Below are 17506 nucleotides of genomic sequence, written 5' to 3'. Positions count from 1 at the left end.
CTCTGGCACCATAGCTTACTCACCTGAAATATTATGAAGGACTGTACTAGAAAATGATAATACTTCCAGCACTTCCACACTAGCTTTTGAAATTTGAGAATCAGCATGGTCTATAACCTTGTAATTACATAAATGTACTGTCATGTGATAAGAGTTAATTGACCAACTGGATAATATCATCTTATGTTATTTTAACTGATTCACACTGATGTATGTATGCTCCATATGCTTAATTAGGACACTGAATTCTTTTCTTAATTTACTAAAAATTATTCTGGTGGCTATAAGAACAACAGGTGGCTGGTGAACCCTTTTGCAAGTAGACCCTAAATAATAACACTAAGTTATTCGGTTTTTTAAAATATTCATCTTCTTAAATTCTCCTTGAATTCTAAGCCAGATAGTTATTCATAATAAAAGTTCTTCTATTTAATTAAATGCTCTTGTGTAAGATATATACCACTGATTTTTATAATTCCTATTCAATGAATAAAAGACCATTTTACTACAATAACATTAGAATACTTGCTAAGTATTTTAAATAAATTTTACTTAACTCTTCTAAAAGCAAATTATAATCTGTTTCTAATATAGTCAAGGGTAAATTCTAATACTATTTGCAGTGGAAATTACTTTCCTTTTTGAGATGCATTTAATTTTATCTACACAATCCTGAACCTATAGATGAAGAAATTTTCAATTCAGTGAATCCCTTTATTGTGAATACCAAAAAAAGCCCTAGATAATTGCTTTGTAAAAAAATTTTTTTGGTATTAATTCAATAAATAAATATAACATTGGTGGTTTATTTATTTACTTTTTTGTCTAGCATAAGTAATGCTTTGACTTTGGCTGATGACTTACATAATAGATTTTCCTATTTAAATATCCTTGCATATAATTTTCCTTACTTGCAATTATGCTTAATGGATAAATTCATAGCTACAGTTAATTTTCATTTCTGTAGAAGGTTAAATTAAGTGAGCTAATTGAAATGAAACATTGAGCTCTATGCTTGGAACATGGTAATCAGTGAATAAATGTTAGCTTTTGCTATTAACTTATCTGTATTCTTTAAATATTTTTTTCCTTTTTTTAAAATTTGGGAATAGTTGACACACAATGTTACATTAGTTTCAGGTGTACACCATAGTGATTCAACAAGTTTATACAGTCATTATGCTATGTTCTCCACAAGCATAGCTACCATCTGTCCTGTTACATCGCTATTACAATATCACTGACTATGTTCCTTATGCTGTGCCTTTTATTCCCGTGACTTATTCATTCTCTAACTGGAAGCCTGTATCTCCCACTCCCTTTCACCCATTTTGCCCAACCAAATAAATATTCTTGATCAGTGTTTTCCAAACTAATTTGACCACTGGCACCATTTTTGTTTTGTTTTGTTTTTGAATATCTAGTAAAACCACAGATGGGAAATGCAGTTTCAGATAAACCATTAGTATATAATTAATGCTCACTTTTATTTTGATATAATAAAATTCATCAGTTGTGTTTGGAACATTTTGGTCATCTTACAGCTTTACAACTGAAATATCACAATTGTGATCATAAATGCAGTTAGTACTAATATCACATACATGGATAAATAAAGTTTATAAAAAACAAGAATTTCAAGTTATTTTTAAAATACCTACCCATTTTCCTTTTCATATCCTTCACAATCATACTGATCCTTGTCAGATTTTTCAAAAAGATTTTAAGGATTAGTTATTTACTCTTTTAGAACCTCTAATTTAGATTATTCAGGAAAGTTACATGAAAGTGTATTTCATACTACTCCCTAGTTAGTCATTTTTTTAAATGGGTGCATAGTAGCTATAAATGCCAACAATCTATATAGAGAACTTAGCATATGTCCTATTATGACTCAAAATATCTGAAAAGCAATTTTAAACATGTATTAATTAGATTGCTAATTAGTATAGTGATAATAAGCCCCACCAGCACCCAAGAAGTGATGAGTGGATGCACAAAAAACATATCCAGAGGAGCCAGCTATGTTGGTGTGGAAATAAGGTTCATGGCACAGATTTAGGGCAGGCCACTGCTCTTAACCTTAAGTGTGGTGCAGCCAGAGCTCAGAAGGTGTGACTATGCCAGAGTCAGGCTGGGCTCAGAGGAGTACCAAATCAAATGGGAAGAATTTAAATTAGGCATTCTTTTCTTTCTGCTGAAAATGGCCACATGTTCATAAATGCAGTGGAGTAATGTATCTGTTCTGAGAAGTTGCATTAGGTCACATAATATGAGTTACGAAACATGAAGTTTACTCAGAATTTCCAATCCAAGCTTTGGTTCTTTGTACATCTAGAAAGACCATAAACATAGTTATGTTTTACTACACTACCAGTGTTAACCCCTGTATCAGCTACCAGCAAAAATGATCTTCCACTGGGTTCTATGAAACTGTCATTAGCTAACTGCTATCTCAGTACTTACCTAAATTTATTGTACACATACCCTTTTCATCTCTATATTTATGTGAATTGGATAAGGTGTGGGTGTTTACCCATGAGAGTAGGGTCTGTATTTGATTTTTCTCATGCATATATGCCCAGTAGCCAGGACTACTTGGCATAGAGTGGGAGCACGATAAATAACTGTTGAATTAAAAAATAAATCAACTAAACAGATTTTATGTTAACTTATTTTTGTCAATTCTCCCTCAAAGATTTGCATATCCTTACTCTTTACTCTCCTGTCCATGTTGTGAATTTCATGTATACACTCTTCTACCTGGGCATATCTTCATTTACAGAATGCATAAAAGTTTAGTCCTTGGAGTCCCTGGGAGTGCTTTTTGAAAAACAGATTCCTAGTCCTTGTCTCAAACCTACTGATTTAGAATCTCTAGGCCCTGGGGCCCTGGTAGCTTTTATTTTTACCAAGCACCCCAAGTTGGTGCTTCTTCATAGAATCCAAATTTAGTGATTTCGTTGAATCTACTTGATTCAATGTACTCCTGGGCCTATCAGTGGACTTGCTCTTTGCCTATAAATTCCTGGTCTGCATCACAATCCATACCTCATAGATAAAGACACTCTACAACTAAGTGTTGATCATGGATTTCAAAAGGTTGATGGTCTCTCTTAATGTTTATGCCCCTGTGCAATCCTCCTGCTCATTATCTGTTGAGGCTGTGTCTAAATGGACTCCTCTTTAGGTACATTCCCTCTGCTGATCCTTGAAGAATGGAGAAAAGGCAAGGGATGTGTGTGTGTGCGTGTGCGCTGATTCTGCCCCAGATTAGATTAAAGGAAGATTGCAGGGAAAGCATGGGAGTCATTGTTTTCTAGTGGTTTGAGTGTGTGTGTGTGTGCACACGCACGTGTGTGTGTGTGTAAATCAGTATAAAGTGCAACTCTGTGGCATCAATCACACTAAACAATTTCTAGTCACTTGAAAAATATTCCACTATAGTTACTGTATGAATAAATAGATTTTCATGCACTTTTCCAAATAACATTTTAATTTTGAAATATAACCTTTTGATTATTTTGGAAGTTTAGTTTTGGCATCCATAATTCTTAAACTTTAAATTGTTGAACAGAAGCACAAATGAATTCTGAAAGCATATCTCTCTTCTATACATAGCTGACACTCACTTGATTAACACCTAATTCCTGATAGTGCCCTTAAATTCAATTTGGCCCGTCTTTAGCACAAGTTACTCATACACCGCTTAAACACTCTAATTAACCATACTTTAATTATCTTCATTTTCAACCTATTAAAGCAAAGCTGAAAATTATTTCAATTACAAATCCAAGAAATTACAATTCATAGAAATGATTCACAAGTAATGATTCACTATTTTCTTAATTCTTTCTTAAAACTTTGTGTATTCTTTATCAGGATTCTGTTTCTATTTCTGCTCTTTAATTTTCCAGTCCTGAAAAACTGAGAGTAAGTGTTGGAGCAGAGACATCTGATGTTAGCTGCAATATTCATCATCAACTAAATGAGAAAATATGGTTTATTAAATGGGAACACAAATGGCTAGTAGGTCATTTTGCTCTCACTTTTGAACTTGACTTGGAAGCAATGCTTATGAGCCACCTCAGGGAAAGTGACCCGAGACCCCACACACACCACACCTGTGCTTCTGTGGGGTCTGCAGGGATGCTGTCCGTGAGGCAGCGTCACCTCCAACCATCACACCAGGTCATGCATGTTTCTGGAGTGAACACCGCAAGGGTTAGGGTAGGAAGTATCAGGGTGCGAAGTATACTATTCACAAACCAACATTATATTTGAGCAAAGGCTTACAACTCTGAAAAAAAAATAGGTCTGAGGCAGCCTTAGACGAGTAATAATTTACTAGGTTCTTATAAGTACTAAGTACACTACACGCATTGGTCCCATTAAATATTCACAGCAACTCTCGGGTGTAAGTACTATTATCAACACTATGTTACAGGTTAGGAAATGGAAATTAGAGAGATAAAGTAACTTGCCTAATACAGAGCAGAGATGGAGTTTAAATCCAGCTCTATCTGATCTTAGAGGCTCACATCTTATTACTATACTGTGATTTAAAGTGAGAGCACACGTTAAAACAACCACAGAACAAAACAAACACAAAAATAAGGTCAAGAAGCAAGCCACACACAAGAGCGTAGAATAATTACACCTGAAAACATAGGTGAAGAGAAAACGAAGCAATTTGAGCTTCGTCAAAGCAGAGGTCGCAAGAAACCTTTTAATGTCTCACTGAAGAATGTAGTAGTTCGCAGTTCTGAAAGCAATTTTCCACAATTTTCTCTACAAATAACACTAAACAACGTAAGTCAAAGGAATTGTCAGTTTTTCAAGTCCGTTTGTGTATTATGTCATTATTGTGCCATGTTATTATAATTAGGGCATTTTTTTCCATGATCTCTAAAGCTTTGAAGATCAGAGGACATGGTCAACATAATGCATGAGAACAGGAACAGTAAATGCCATTTGGGTGACCTTGAAGGTAAAAGCATACCTTGTCTATTTTTGAAGGCTCACTCAGTCTACGTTGCCAGCTCATCTGCCTCTAATATCTGGTTTCGATTTTGGAGTGGCTCCTATTGGTATTCCTTGGGGTCTGAGGAGAGCCACTTTCCTCAGCCATTTCATTTTAGAATTTCTATTACACATGGTTGGCCTGACTCACCTCCACCGCCATTGCCACACTTGACCCCCCCCACCTTGGATTTGTTCTTTAGATTCCAGACCTGTATATTAAACCTTATCCTTGGGGTGCCTGGGTGGCTCAGTCAGTTAAGCATCTGTCTCTTGGTTTTGGCTCAGGTCATGAACTCACGGTTTGTGGGTTCGAGCCCCATGTGGGGCTCTGTGTTGACAGTGAAGAGCCTGCTTGGGATTCTCTCTCTTTCCCTCTGTGTCGGCCCTTCCCCTGTTCATGTGTGTACATGCACACACACACACTCTTTCTCTCTCTCTCTCTCTCTCTCAAAATAAATAAATAAACTTTAAAAAAAAGCCCTCCTTCTTAACATCTCCACTTGCACATCTCTCAGGCATTTCAAAATCAGTATATTACAAGCTAAGAATAAAAGAATTCCACGCTGCCCCTCCAGACTCCTCCAAGTAATGACACTACCATCTGTGTAGTTCCTCAATTCAAATACCTGGGAGTTATCCTTGACTTCTCTCCTCCCCCTCTTCCTTTTTCCAGCACCTAAACCTGACAACTCTGTCTCCAAAATCTCTCTCTACTGTGTCTGTTTTTCTCCATTTCTAGACCAATGGCTTCAAGACCAAGACATTTCTCACTAGGTAGACTATAATGGACACCTAATTGCTCTACCTGCAACTTCTTTCCTGGTATTTCATTCAGATTTTGACTTATGTTTTTCTAATGACTAATGATGTTGAGCATCTCTTCATGTATTTATTGGTCATTTGCATACCTTTTTTTTTTTTTTGGATGGGGGATATGTCTATCTTTTGTCTATGTTTAAATTGGTTTATTTGCCTTTTTATTATTGACTTTTAAGAGTTCTTTATTTGTTCTGGATTCAAATCAGATATATGATTTGCAAATATTTTTCCCCATCTTGTGGGTAGTCTTTTCACTTTCTTGATGGTATACTTTGTAAGTCCAAAGCATCAAATTTCAACGAAGTTCAATTTATGTACTTAGCCTTTTGTTGCTTGTATCTATGAAACCATTGACTAATCCAAGAACGTGAAGATTTATTCCTATGTTTTGTTTTAAGACTCACATAGCTTTAGCTCTTACATTTAAGTCTCTTACATTTAAGTCTCTGATCTATTGTTAGTTAAGTTTTACATATAGTGAGAGGTAAGAAGTCCAATATCTGTTTTTAATGTGGACATCCTGTTCTCCCAACACCATTTGTTGAAGCATTTTCCCCATTAAATTGTTATGGCACCCTTGCAAAAAAATCAATGAATCATATATATAAGGCTTTAATTTTGGACTTGAAATTGTATTCCATTGATCTATATGTGCGTCCTTATGCAGGCAGCACACTGTTATGACTATGTAAGTTTTGTACTAAGTTTTGAAATAAGGAAGTGTGATTCCTCCAACTTTGTTCTTTTTCAAGATAACTATTCTGGGTCCTTTGCATTTCCATATGAATTTTAGTTTTCAGCTTGTCAATTTCTGCAAGTTATCTGGGATTTGGATAAGAATTACTTTTAATCTGTAGATAAATTTAGTGAGTATTGCCATCTTAAAAATATTTAGTTTTCTGATCTATATAAAGTTTATGTAGGATGTCTTTCCATTTATTTAGATCTTTTTGTACTGTTTATGGCTAATGTATGTTTATTGCTAATGTACAATTGATTTTTCACACTGATCTTGTGTCTTGCAACTTTTCTAAAGTTGTTTTTATTTTCTAAAGTTGCAACTTTTCTAAGTTGTTTGAATAATTTTCTTTTGGTGAATTCCTTGAGATTTTCTATAAACCATATTATATCATCTGCTAATAGAGATAATTTTATTTCTTCCTTTCCAGTCTGGATCCTTTTTATTTCTTTTCCTTACCTAATTGCCCTGGTTACAACCATCAAAAAATATGGAACGGAAGTGGTGAGAGAAGACATGCTGTGTTGTTCTTGATCTTAGGGGGGAAGCACTGAATCTTATAGCACTGTGATGTTAGCTGTGAATGTTTTGTAGATGACCTTGATCAGATAGAGGAAATTCCTCCTATCTTTAGTCTGCTTAGTGCTTTTACAATGAAAGAGTGTTAGATTTCCTTAAATTTTTCCTGTGTCCATTGAGATAATCACGTGGTTTTTGTCTTTTTTTTCCATTAATACAGTTTATTATAGTAATTGATTTTTGGATGTTAAACCAACATTCTTGGGATAAATTCCTCTTGGTAATGCTATATAATCCTTCAAACATAACTGAATTTGGTTTCCTAGTATTTTGTTGAGGATCTTTTTTTATCTATATTCCTGAGAGATATTAGTCTGTAACTTTTTTTCTTGTGACATCTTTCTATGGGTTTTGGTGTGATGCTAATACCGGCCTGTGGAATGAATTGAGAGGCATTCTTTTCTATTTTTGGAAAAGTTTGTGAAAGATTGGTAATAATTCTTCTTTAAATGTTTGGTAGCATTTGCCAGTGAAGCCATCTGGGCCTGGGGTTTTCTTTGTTGGAAGTTTTAAAATCACTAAGCCAATCTCTTTAGTTCTTATAGTTCTATTCAGATTTGCACTTAATCTTGAGTAAATTTGGGGAGTTTGCATCTTTCTAGAAATTTTTCCATTTTATATATGTTACCTGATTTTTTGGCATACAGTCTTTTCATCCTGTTACTTTAAAGATTCTATCACATCAAGGGTGCCTGTGTGGCTCAGTCGGTTGAGTGTCCGACTTCAGCTCAGGTCATGATCTCCCAGTCTGTGGGTTCAGGGCCGCGTCGGGCTCTGTGCTGACAGCTCAGAGCCTGGAGTTGCTTCAGACTCTGTGTGTCCCTCTCTCTCTGCCTCTCCCCTGCTTGTGCTCTCTCTCTCTCTCTCTCTCAAAATAAATAAATAAATAAACAGACATTAATTTTTTTAATTTTACATATTCTATTACATCAGTTTTTCTACCAAGTATAAAATCATAACCTATATGAAAAAATGTAATTTAGATACTAAGCAATCATATTCTTTTTATGATTAATAGGAATACAGGTTAATAAGAGTTGTCAGTTATTCTGTTTTTACTACATAATTTTTGTTAATTCACAAAGATACTGAAATGAAAAATAAGTTCTTTGCTTTGCATATAAATAGGGAATAAATTTATTTATTTATTTATTTATTTAACATTTATTTATTTTTGAGACAGAGAGCATGAATGGGGGAGGGTCAGAGAGAGGGGGACACAGAATCTGAAACAGGCTCCAGGCTCTGAGCTGTCAGCACAGAGCCCGTCGCAGGGCTCAAACTCACCGACTGCTAGATTATGACCTGAGCCGAAGTTGGCCGGTTAACCGACTGAGCCACCCAGGCGCCCCGTGGGAATAAATTTTAAACAAAAGATTGGCTCGTGTTTGATTATCCTATGGAAAATCATTTCAATTTGTGCCTACTGTGCTAATTATTACAATATATTTTAAGACTCAGTTTGACTGTCTCTGGTTCTTAAAAACTTTTATCCCCAAATACACAAACCTGATTTGAGCTTTAGAGATTTTTTTTTCAAGTATATGTGTGACTAGAAGTTCTTGTGTAAGTTGTAACACAATTCCCTTTGGAAATCAGAGACAGGTAAACTCCTCTGCATTGTGGGACTCATCCAAACACGGATTATTTTCTATATTATTTAAAATTTGGCAAAACTCATTGAAAGTTTGCCAAGAATCATCTTCTGTGATTTAAAAATCCAAGTGCAAATTACAGAAATATAATCTGCAAAGTTGATTTGTTTATGCTCAACTCAAAAGCTCTTTCATGTCCATGAACTTTCTGAACCTTTTCCTCAATCCTTCAGACTTGCCCATATTTCCTCCAAAAGAACAGTGAAAAAATAAGCTTAAAACTCTTAGATGTTTGAGGGAGTCTGTTTCACAGTTCTGAATGTTGATACTGGGAAAACTTCAAGCCCTAAAAACATATTCACATCTCCTTTGAAGATGATTTCGTCTCACATGTATCTGATTTTACAAACAGTGATGACGGAGGTTATAGTAGTAGTAATAGTAATATTACCAACTGTGGATTTTTGCCTAAAATGCAGACATCCTAAATTATATTTCTTGCAAAATACTGATTTCGGTTCTTTCCAAATTGTCTATGGCTTCAGATATCTTCTGAAATGAATTATATAAGGCATTACCTAGCTAAGGGAGCAATCACTGTAGATTTTATATAGGTGTGTGTTTAACTGTAAACATATGTGTATATACATATTTTCCTGTGCTAACTGGTTTACACAATTTGACCTCACAGCTATCATTCTCTTTTTGATTCCTTGAACTTCTTAAACACTTTCCTGCTTCAGGGACTTTGTGCCTGCATTTCCCTCTGCATTGAGGATTTATCCCTGGCTTGAGGATTGTAACCCCGCTGTCCTTAAGGTCGCAGCTCAGTTGTCATCTCAGAGGAGGCTCATTGATGACCTTCTTTACAGACCAGATTGTGTCCCCCAAAATTCAAAGACTGAAGCTCTAACCTTTGATGTGATTGTATTTGGAGACAGTGCCCTTAAAGAGGTACATAATTAAGGTTACATAAAATCATAATGGTGGAGCCCTAATCCAATATAACTGGTGTCCTTATAAGAAGAGGAAGAGGCACCAGGAGTGTGTGTGCATAGAGAAAAGGCCATGTGAGGACACAGCCATCTACAAGCGAAGAAGGGAAGCTTCCAAAAAAACCAAACCTGTCTGCACCTTGATCCTGCACTTCCAGCCGCCAGAACTGTGACAAAATAAAGTTTTGTTTTTTAAGCCACCCAGCCTGTGGTATTTTGTTATGGCAGTCCTAGATGTCAATACAACCTTCACTCTACTTGTTCTAGGTAACATTTTTAAGAAATTGAACTATCTTCGATATTTATTTGCTTATCATCAGACTGCTCTTTCTTAAGGATGGAGATCTTGTCATCCATGCCCTAGACTAGTGGCAGTTATTTGGAAGGTGTTTAACAAATAATCGTTGGACAAATAATTGACATGTCAGGGAGCCACAGTGGACTGGATGTTGTGGATATTGGATAACTCTAGGCTGCTAATCTCAGGTTTTTCATATTTAGTAGACTGTTATTTTTAAAAATTTTTTAGGTTTATTTATTTATTTTGTGAGAGAAACAGAGGACGAGCAGGGGAGGGGCAGAGAGAGAAGGAGAGAGAGAATCCCAAGAAGGCTCTGTATTGTTAGCTCAAAGCCCAATGTGGGTCTCGAACTCAAACCGTGAGATCATGACCTGAGCTGAAACCAAGAGTCAGACACTTAGCTGACTGAGCCACCCAGGAACCCCGTAGATTGCTAGTTTTAATCCTAGGAGGAATCATATGCCTCATTCAGTCCAAGGGTTAAAAATCCAACTGTTTTCAGAAGTCGGGCAGATATTGTAAATGAATATGGTGTCCTGTGCACAATAAAATGGGAAGTTGTATGGTCTGTGGCAGACTGGAGAATGCATTGCCCATCTAAAGAGAGCACCTACTTTTCAACTAACGGTTACCATGGGCCCAATGTTGCCAGATCTAATATTTAAAGTGGAGTAAAAAATCTAAGATTTTTATGTGAAATCTTCTGATTCTTAAAAATTGGCAACTAATACAAATTTGTATAAAACACTGCCAACCCCAAAACAACAAAAAGGGGCAAAATGTTTAAAGGTAGACAGAGGATTTCAGGGACATCTGAGGCTGGACTTCCAATGGTTCTCCTTCCACTGAGAGATCCTGGAGGCACTGCCCAGGAGAACTTTCAACTTCTCCACGCTGCATTCTCCCTCTCTTTTTCTTTTCTTCAGTTTTATTCTGCACCTCCCTTTCCAATTTCCTTTATCTTCTTCCTTTTTTCTTCTTGCTTTTGCGCCAATGCTGCTAGTGTCCTATATGAGTGCATTGTGCACAAAAGTTTCTGAAAAATACTTGTTTTTCGTTCAAGGAGGTGAGGGATAAGAACAGGGATGGTACCCAGGGGTAAAGACTCCCTACTCTCAGAACGGAGAACACTGTTGAAATTGGAATACATCAACGGCCTACTTGCCATGTATGTTAGGATGAAGAACACAATAAAATTCTGGCTGTCACTATTTCAGTAGCTACTCTATATTAAAATCATAAACAAAAAATAATAGCTAATACTTGTGAAGAATTTGCTCATTATCATGTGGGGAACTCTACACGCAGTAGAAGTTTAGGGGAGGGGCAGTGCATGCCCACCTTTCCTTTCACACACAATTTATACAAATCAGGTCCAGGAATTCTGAGTGTAAATTATGAGGCAAGGAAGGCCATATAGAATTTACTTTTGAAATTCTAGGGGCACCTGGGTGGCTCAGTCGGTTAAGCGGCTGACTTCAGCTCAGGTCATGATCTCGCGGTCCGTGAGTTCGGGCCCCGCGTCGGGTTCTGTGCTGACAGCCCAGAGCCTGGAGCCTGTTTCAGATTCTGTGTCTCCCTCTCTCTGACCATCCCCTGTTCATGCTCTGTTTCTCCCTGTCTCAAAAATAAATAAAACATTAAAAAAAAAAAGAAATTCTGGAACTTCTATCACTTTCCAATTCTAGTTTTTTTTTTGTGGGTTTGTGTTTATCTCTTGAAATCTCTTGTAACAAGATCTGTGCATTTGTCTTTGGGGTTGGCAAAAACAGGGGGAAGGTTAGTTTCATTCTTGGCCTCATTGCATCTTCACAAGAGAAGTGGAGCGATGCTTGGGAAGAAGAGAGAAAAAGAATAGAGTCAGGAGACTAGAAAGGGCATCGCTGAAAGGAGAGTCAGCTGAGGCCAAGGGGGATAGCCTTGGGCTAAGGGATAGAAAACCCTATGAATTTCCCATTTGGTGAAAATAAAAATGGGAAATTTTGGAAGTATCCAAAAATGTTGTCCCTTGTTTTTATTATTATGTGAGTAATGTAAATGGATCTTTTCATTTCACTACTACATTTTCTATTTTTCCTAAAATCCTGCCTAATTCCTCCACAGCTCTTTTAGAACTGAGGCTGGTGTTCCTGGGACCTTCTCCCTGTGTGGAAAAGCCCATCTCTCTCCTTCTGTCACTGAGACCTGGTGGGGATTGGCAGAAATCTCCTCTGGTGGTGATGACTATGCATCCACAGTGGGTTTTAACCTTGCATTTAAGAAGGAAATCTAGACCACTGCATCTTTGTTTCCCCAGTAACTGGCACAATGATGGGCAGGTCATTGGTGGGACTCAATTCGGTAATTAATAAATAAGCAAGCCAATGTTTCTTAAGTGGGTGTTTAAGTTTCTCAAAGGAAGACTGTTCTTATACTGGCACAGAAACCCTGGGCTAAGAATACGAGGGCACTTGAGGCCAATGTGAGGTAATGGTATTTCTGAGGAAGTGTGAGAAGGCTAACTGGAAGCTTACTTGGCATTGAATTCTCTGTTCCTCCTTCCCTTCTCCTCCTGCCTTATTACCTTAGATGCTATTCTGACCAGGCACCGGACAGATGTGAGAGCGAAGTTCTGGATCTGGGATGATTAAGGAGTGAGGTGAGAAGACAGGAGGGAGGTCAGAAGGATGTGCTTAGCATCAGGGCTGCCTATACACTGACTTGAGGGAAGGAAAACTTCAAACCTGTTCCTGCTCAGAAAAGTAAGGCAACGAATAGTCCCATGTACAAGTTATTGAAGTGGCAATTCTGAGAAGTGCTTCAGCCAACTTAGAATAGAAAAAGAATGGTATCATGGATATAAAAGATACAGTTCTCAGCTTTTTTTTTTTTTGGTGATTTTTCTGTTGCTCGAGGAGTAATAAAATTTTATCTAAAGTTTAATTTGATTATTTCACTCTTTCAAGAAATTACTTTGCTTGGAGACTAATCTTGTTGGTTGAAATGGACAACTATGTTACAAATGATAGGACTTCAATATATATGTAGATTATAACATATATTTATGTGTGTAATATACATATCTAACCTTGGGAAGAAGGTAAGGATTGAGATCGTATACAACTACACAAATGTCTATGTGTTGTATACTTTTTATAAATGTATAACCATAGTATGTTTGTTATTAAAAATTATGGGTTAAACTGCAAAGTGCCAATGCAATCCAATCTTGCTTGTGGACATGGCGGCAAGCTCAGAAGAATATCTACACACTTTTTGTTCTCAGAACATTAATTTTGGGGCGAGCAAAGTGTTGATTTCAAGTACTGGTGAGTTTCTCTCAAAATAAGGAGTTAATTTTGAACGGATTAGCATTCAACAGGTCACTTAGACCTAATCCACCATCTGACAATTAATAGTTTGAGGGAAACATGGCCCAAAACCTTTGAGGTGAGACACTCATCTGAAAACAATTTTAATTTGAAAAAACATATGAAAAATATGGATGGGCACACACATCTCAGCAGCCTAAGAATAATCAGTGCCAGAAGATAGCAGGAATAAGGACGAAAGATTAACACTGAAGATCTAAGAACACTGCTTTCATCTTGTTGACTAACTTCTTCATTTTATAATTCTGTGAAAATCCCAGTAACATTTTGAATTTTTCAAAATATTTTTCTACATTTTGTTTTTTTTAAAGCAACAGATCATTTTTTTTAGCTGAAGGCTTACCGCTGGTCTGCATTTATTGTCAGTTAACCTGTAACCAAAAATGTTTCCCATCTTAGCTATCATAAGCTTTTAATATTTATTAGTACAAACTTTTCTCCTTTCCCGAGATCCCAACGCTCAAGACCTGTTATTGTTGTGATATTTTTCCTATTTTAGAATTTGAGCTTCTCTTCATCAACTGTTTCATAAAAACTTATTCCCCTAATATCACTGGATTATTTGTAGACAGTCTTAATTTAAATTCAGACTAGTCCCAATATCAGTTCACACTATCTTCCAACTTACAGCAAATTGAGATCAATGTTAATCTTTTAAAAGGATCAGTTTATCACTAGACATAATGCTCACTTGATGATAGTCTTCTAATCTGATTTTTCATTGCTACTGCATCCAGAGCAACAATTTCACCTTTTCTATACAGCTATTCCTGCGATATCTATTTTCCACTGCCTTCTTAAATTTTTAGAACGATTCGTAATACAAAACCCCATAGGCTCTGTTTTGACTTTTCCATTCTTACTGTATTTTCCATAAGCGAATCCGATAATGAAAAGCAATGTTAGTTAAAAATATTTTCTCTAAAGGCCTGTCCAAACTTGTAACTTAGCATATATTGTTGGCGGGTGTGTGGGGGGAGTGATACGGAATAGTGCTTAGGCTTTTCTATTGCTGAAGTAATACTGGAAATCCCTTCCTACTTGTGCCTTAAATTCCTCAGTATTTCTGGTTGCTCAACAACATCTCTGTGAGCCTCTATGTCTTCTTAGAAATAACAGACTTACTTTGGGGAAATAGACACTTAGGAAATGTTCGATCACTTGCGACCATGCATTAGTGCACTTTCCAAGCTATCCTAAGCAGAGAGAGAGCAAAACAGAGAAAATTCTTACCTCTTGAAGGACGTAAGACAATGCACATCACCAGCAAAGCAAGAACAGCAGAGGTGGCAATTCCAAATACAATTTTTAACCATATCTACATAAAATAAAGAAAATTGACAGATGCACAGTTTCTGCTAGGAAGTAGAAATGGCAAGATTTTGTTTACACCTTAATCCTATTTCTCCCTCCCCACAAAGCTTTTGATTGTTTTCCACTGATCTGGCTATAATTGCTGGAATTCTTCCAGCTCGGCCAGAACAAATGTTTCTGCAATATATTCAGAATAATCTCTCCCTCCCAACCCACTCCAGGAAGTGCATACTTATGTATAAATCTTTACCCTCTAAACAATAGAAAACTCTGATCAAACTCAACCCAGCTAGTCCTCATTCTTTAGCAATACCTGAGGCTGCATATACTAACCTTCATTTTTCCAGATGTTTTTGAAAGTTAGCTGACTTCACAGCGTGGGTCACTGGATCTGTGAAAACCGTTGAAAAGCAGCAAGTCTGTCTTCAGAGTTGGAAGCTGAAGCTAGGACAAGGTTTTTTTTTTTTTTTTTTCTTTCCACGGACTTTTGAATACCGTGCCAAATTTCAAAAGATTTCTGTAAAATTAGAAACAGATTTTGGGGGCGTTCTTGGCCTTAAAATGAACTGTGAGTGGCTCAAGGGAGGTTTTATAGCCTTCTCATCCTTGTAAATTCTACACCAACATCTGCTTACGTTGACATACAGAGGTTTTAGTTTTATTTTTTTTTTTTTAACAAGTTTGGGTTTATGTTTCATTTTCTTCTAGAAATCGCTCATGGATCACTTTGGCAAGTATAACCTTTTAATTTGCAACTGAAATAATTTAAAATAGTAGAACTTCCAGGTACATACAATATATATATGTCTATTTTTTTTTTGCAGAGAAAGAAAATTAAAGCCATATAAGATTTTATGAGACATACACCACATAACTGCACATTTTTCTTCCCCTGGGAGATTATGAGGTACTTGCGGACAGAAATGTTTTTCTTTCAGCACAATTTCTTTGTCCATATAGCACCATATGCACTTTCAGTAAATACAGAAGTTTAAAAATTCAACTGTCTAAACCCACGACTGCTTTACTTTAAAGAAATAAAATGCCATCTGGTGAAATTTAGTATGGGTTAGGTGTGTATGCACAGGCCAGAAAGATGGAAAGATCAGTAAGAATAATTTACCAGCAGACCTTTGGAAGAATGGAAATGGCTTTGCAAAAGTGATATTTCTGCTCCTATCTCAGAATATATTCTGAGAGAAAAGACCATTTAGTAATTATAAAGCCTCTAAAACAAATAAAAAAGCATTTGAAAATAGAAGTAAGTCTTAAGTACAATTTCCTTTTGGCTAAATCCATGTAATTCCAAAGCAACTGGTCAATTCAACAGACCAGAAAGATAGTTGACTGAATTTTTAAAAAATGCACGCATACAACAGTTTCTTGGAGTTTTCTGGCTGGCTCAGTGCAGTTCACTTGGATAGATTCTGTGGTTCCACGTAAACACAGTTGTTAACCTACTGTGTCTTTTTTTTTTTTTTTCCACCAACGATTTTCTTTTCTGGAAGTTTATAATATTCTCAACCTGACTCAAACAACCTTCATGGTGACATTTCATGGGTTGTTCATAGAAAGATAATGAGGAAACTATACTGAAATCTGTTGCTGTTTGCTTTAGTCAGCTGGCCTGACTACCATGGGAGGCTCTCTCCAGCAAACAGCAGGACAGTGGCTTGTGAACTTCCTTTCAGACATTCTCCAGACATCCCTCCCTGGATTCCAGTCTTATGAAAATTCTGTTGAGGAAAATGAGTCATTCAGCACTTACTGGCAGAGAGATGTAGCCACCCGGATTCTAGATGAGTCGCCCTCTTTTGCAGTTGATGGGGCGAATCCTTTACAAACTGAAGCAATGATTAAGAGTAATATCCTGGTTATGCTCTATAGTTGCAGGCATATCCTTTGATTGTGAGATCCTCAAACCTGAGATAAAAGCCACCAGCTAGGTTCCAAATGAACAGCTCCCGTGTGGGTCCTCTCTGCCTCCTTTGGAAAATTCACACAACATGTTCTCATAAGTTCTGTTACAGCCTGCCAAAGCCCCAGAGTCCACAAGTACTTTTTAGTGTGTTATTTCCAAGACTTTACATTCTGAAGACTGACTGTAATAAATGATTAGGGTGTAATTAAAATGGAAACTATTCGCTTTAGCAATTAAATATACACTGACACTTATCTAGTCTGAGTACCACTTAGGATTGCAGCCAAGTGTGGGTGTCCACAAGAGACCCAACTGGTAGGTTCTATGGAGAAATTGGGGTGCTTTAAGAGGAACAAATTTAAGTTGAAACTGTTAGTGAGTGGGTATTATGAGGCTGAAATATGTTTATTTAGTTTTGTTTATTTTTTCCTTGGAAAGTTGGTGATTCAAACTGCAACTTCTGGAAAATTCTTACTGGTTTAAACCTGTTTTTAGAAAAATAAGACCAACTACAGAAGTAAAGATGTCAAGAGTTTTTCCCATGCGATTCCATGGGTTAGGGACATGTTGCTTTAATAGAACTATACATATCCATCCCTTTGAGATACTGTAAGTGTTCTAGCTTTCATCCAAACAAAATTTGGATCCTTTTAATATTATAACATCTTTACTGGCTTTTTCTTCTTTCAGAATGAATATTAAAATGTTTATGCTAACAATTTTTTAAATATTAGGAAAACTGACCACCATTCTTATTTTATACAGTGAGTTAATATCCAGTCAGCATGTATGTCAGGAAAACAGGTCTGTCCTCAGGGAGCTTACTTTCTAGTATAAGCAGGACTGG

General features: G+C 36.6%; 1 protein-coding gene across 1 annotated transcript in view; it reads right to left on the bottom strand.

The window, feature by feature from the left end:
• FAP (fibroblast activation protein alpha) overlaps positions 1-14748 on the bottom strand; it is a 73529-nt gene extending 58781 nt beyond the window's left edge. Inside the window, 1 exon segment of the mRNA XM_047085707.1 lies at positions 14658-14748. Coding sequence (XP_046941663.1) covers positions 14658-14748 — 91 coding nt within the window.
• Positions 14749-17506: the final 2758 nt, after the last annotated feature.

The sequence above is a fragment of the Lynx rufus genome, unplaced genomic scaffold (genome assembly GCF_022079265.1).
Source record: "Lynx rufus isolate CCGP_SWC_20201006 ecotype Redwood Valley unplaced genomic scaffold, mLynRuf1.p SCAF_2, whole genome shotgun sequence".
Classification (NCBI taxonomy): Eukaryota; Metazoa; Chordata; class Mammalia; order Carnivora; family Felidae; genus Lynx; species Lynx rufus.
This window is presented reverse-complemented; position numbering and strand designations above follow the sequence as displayed.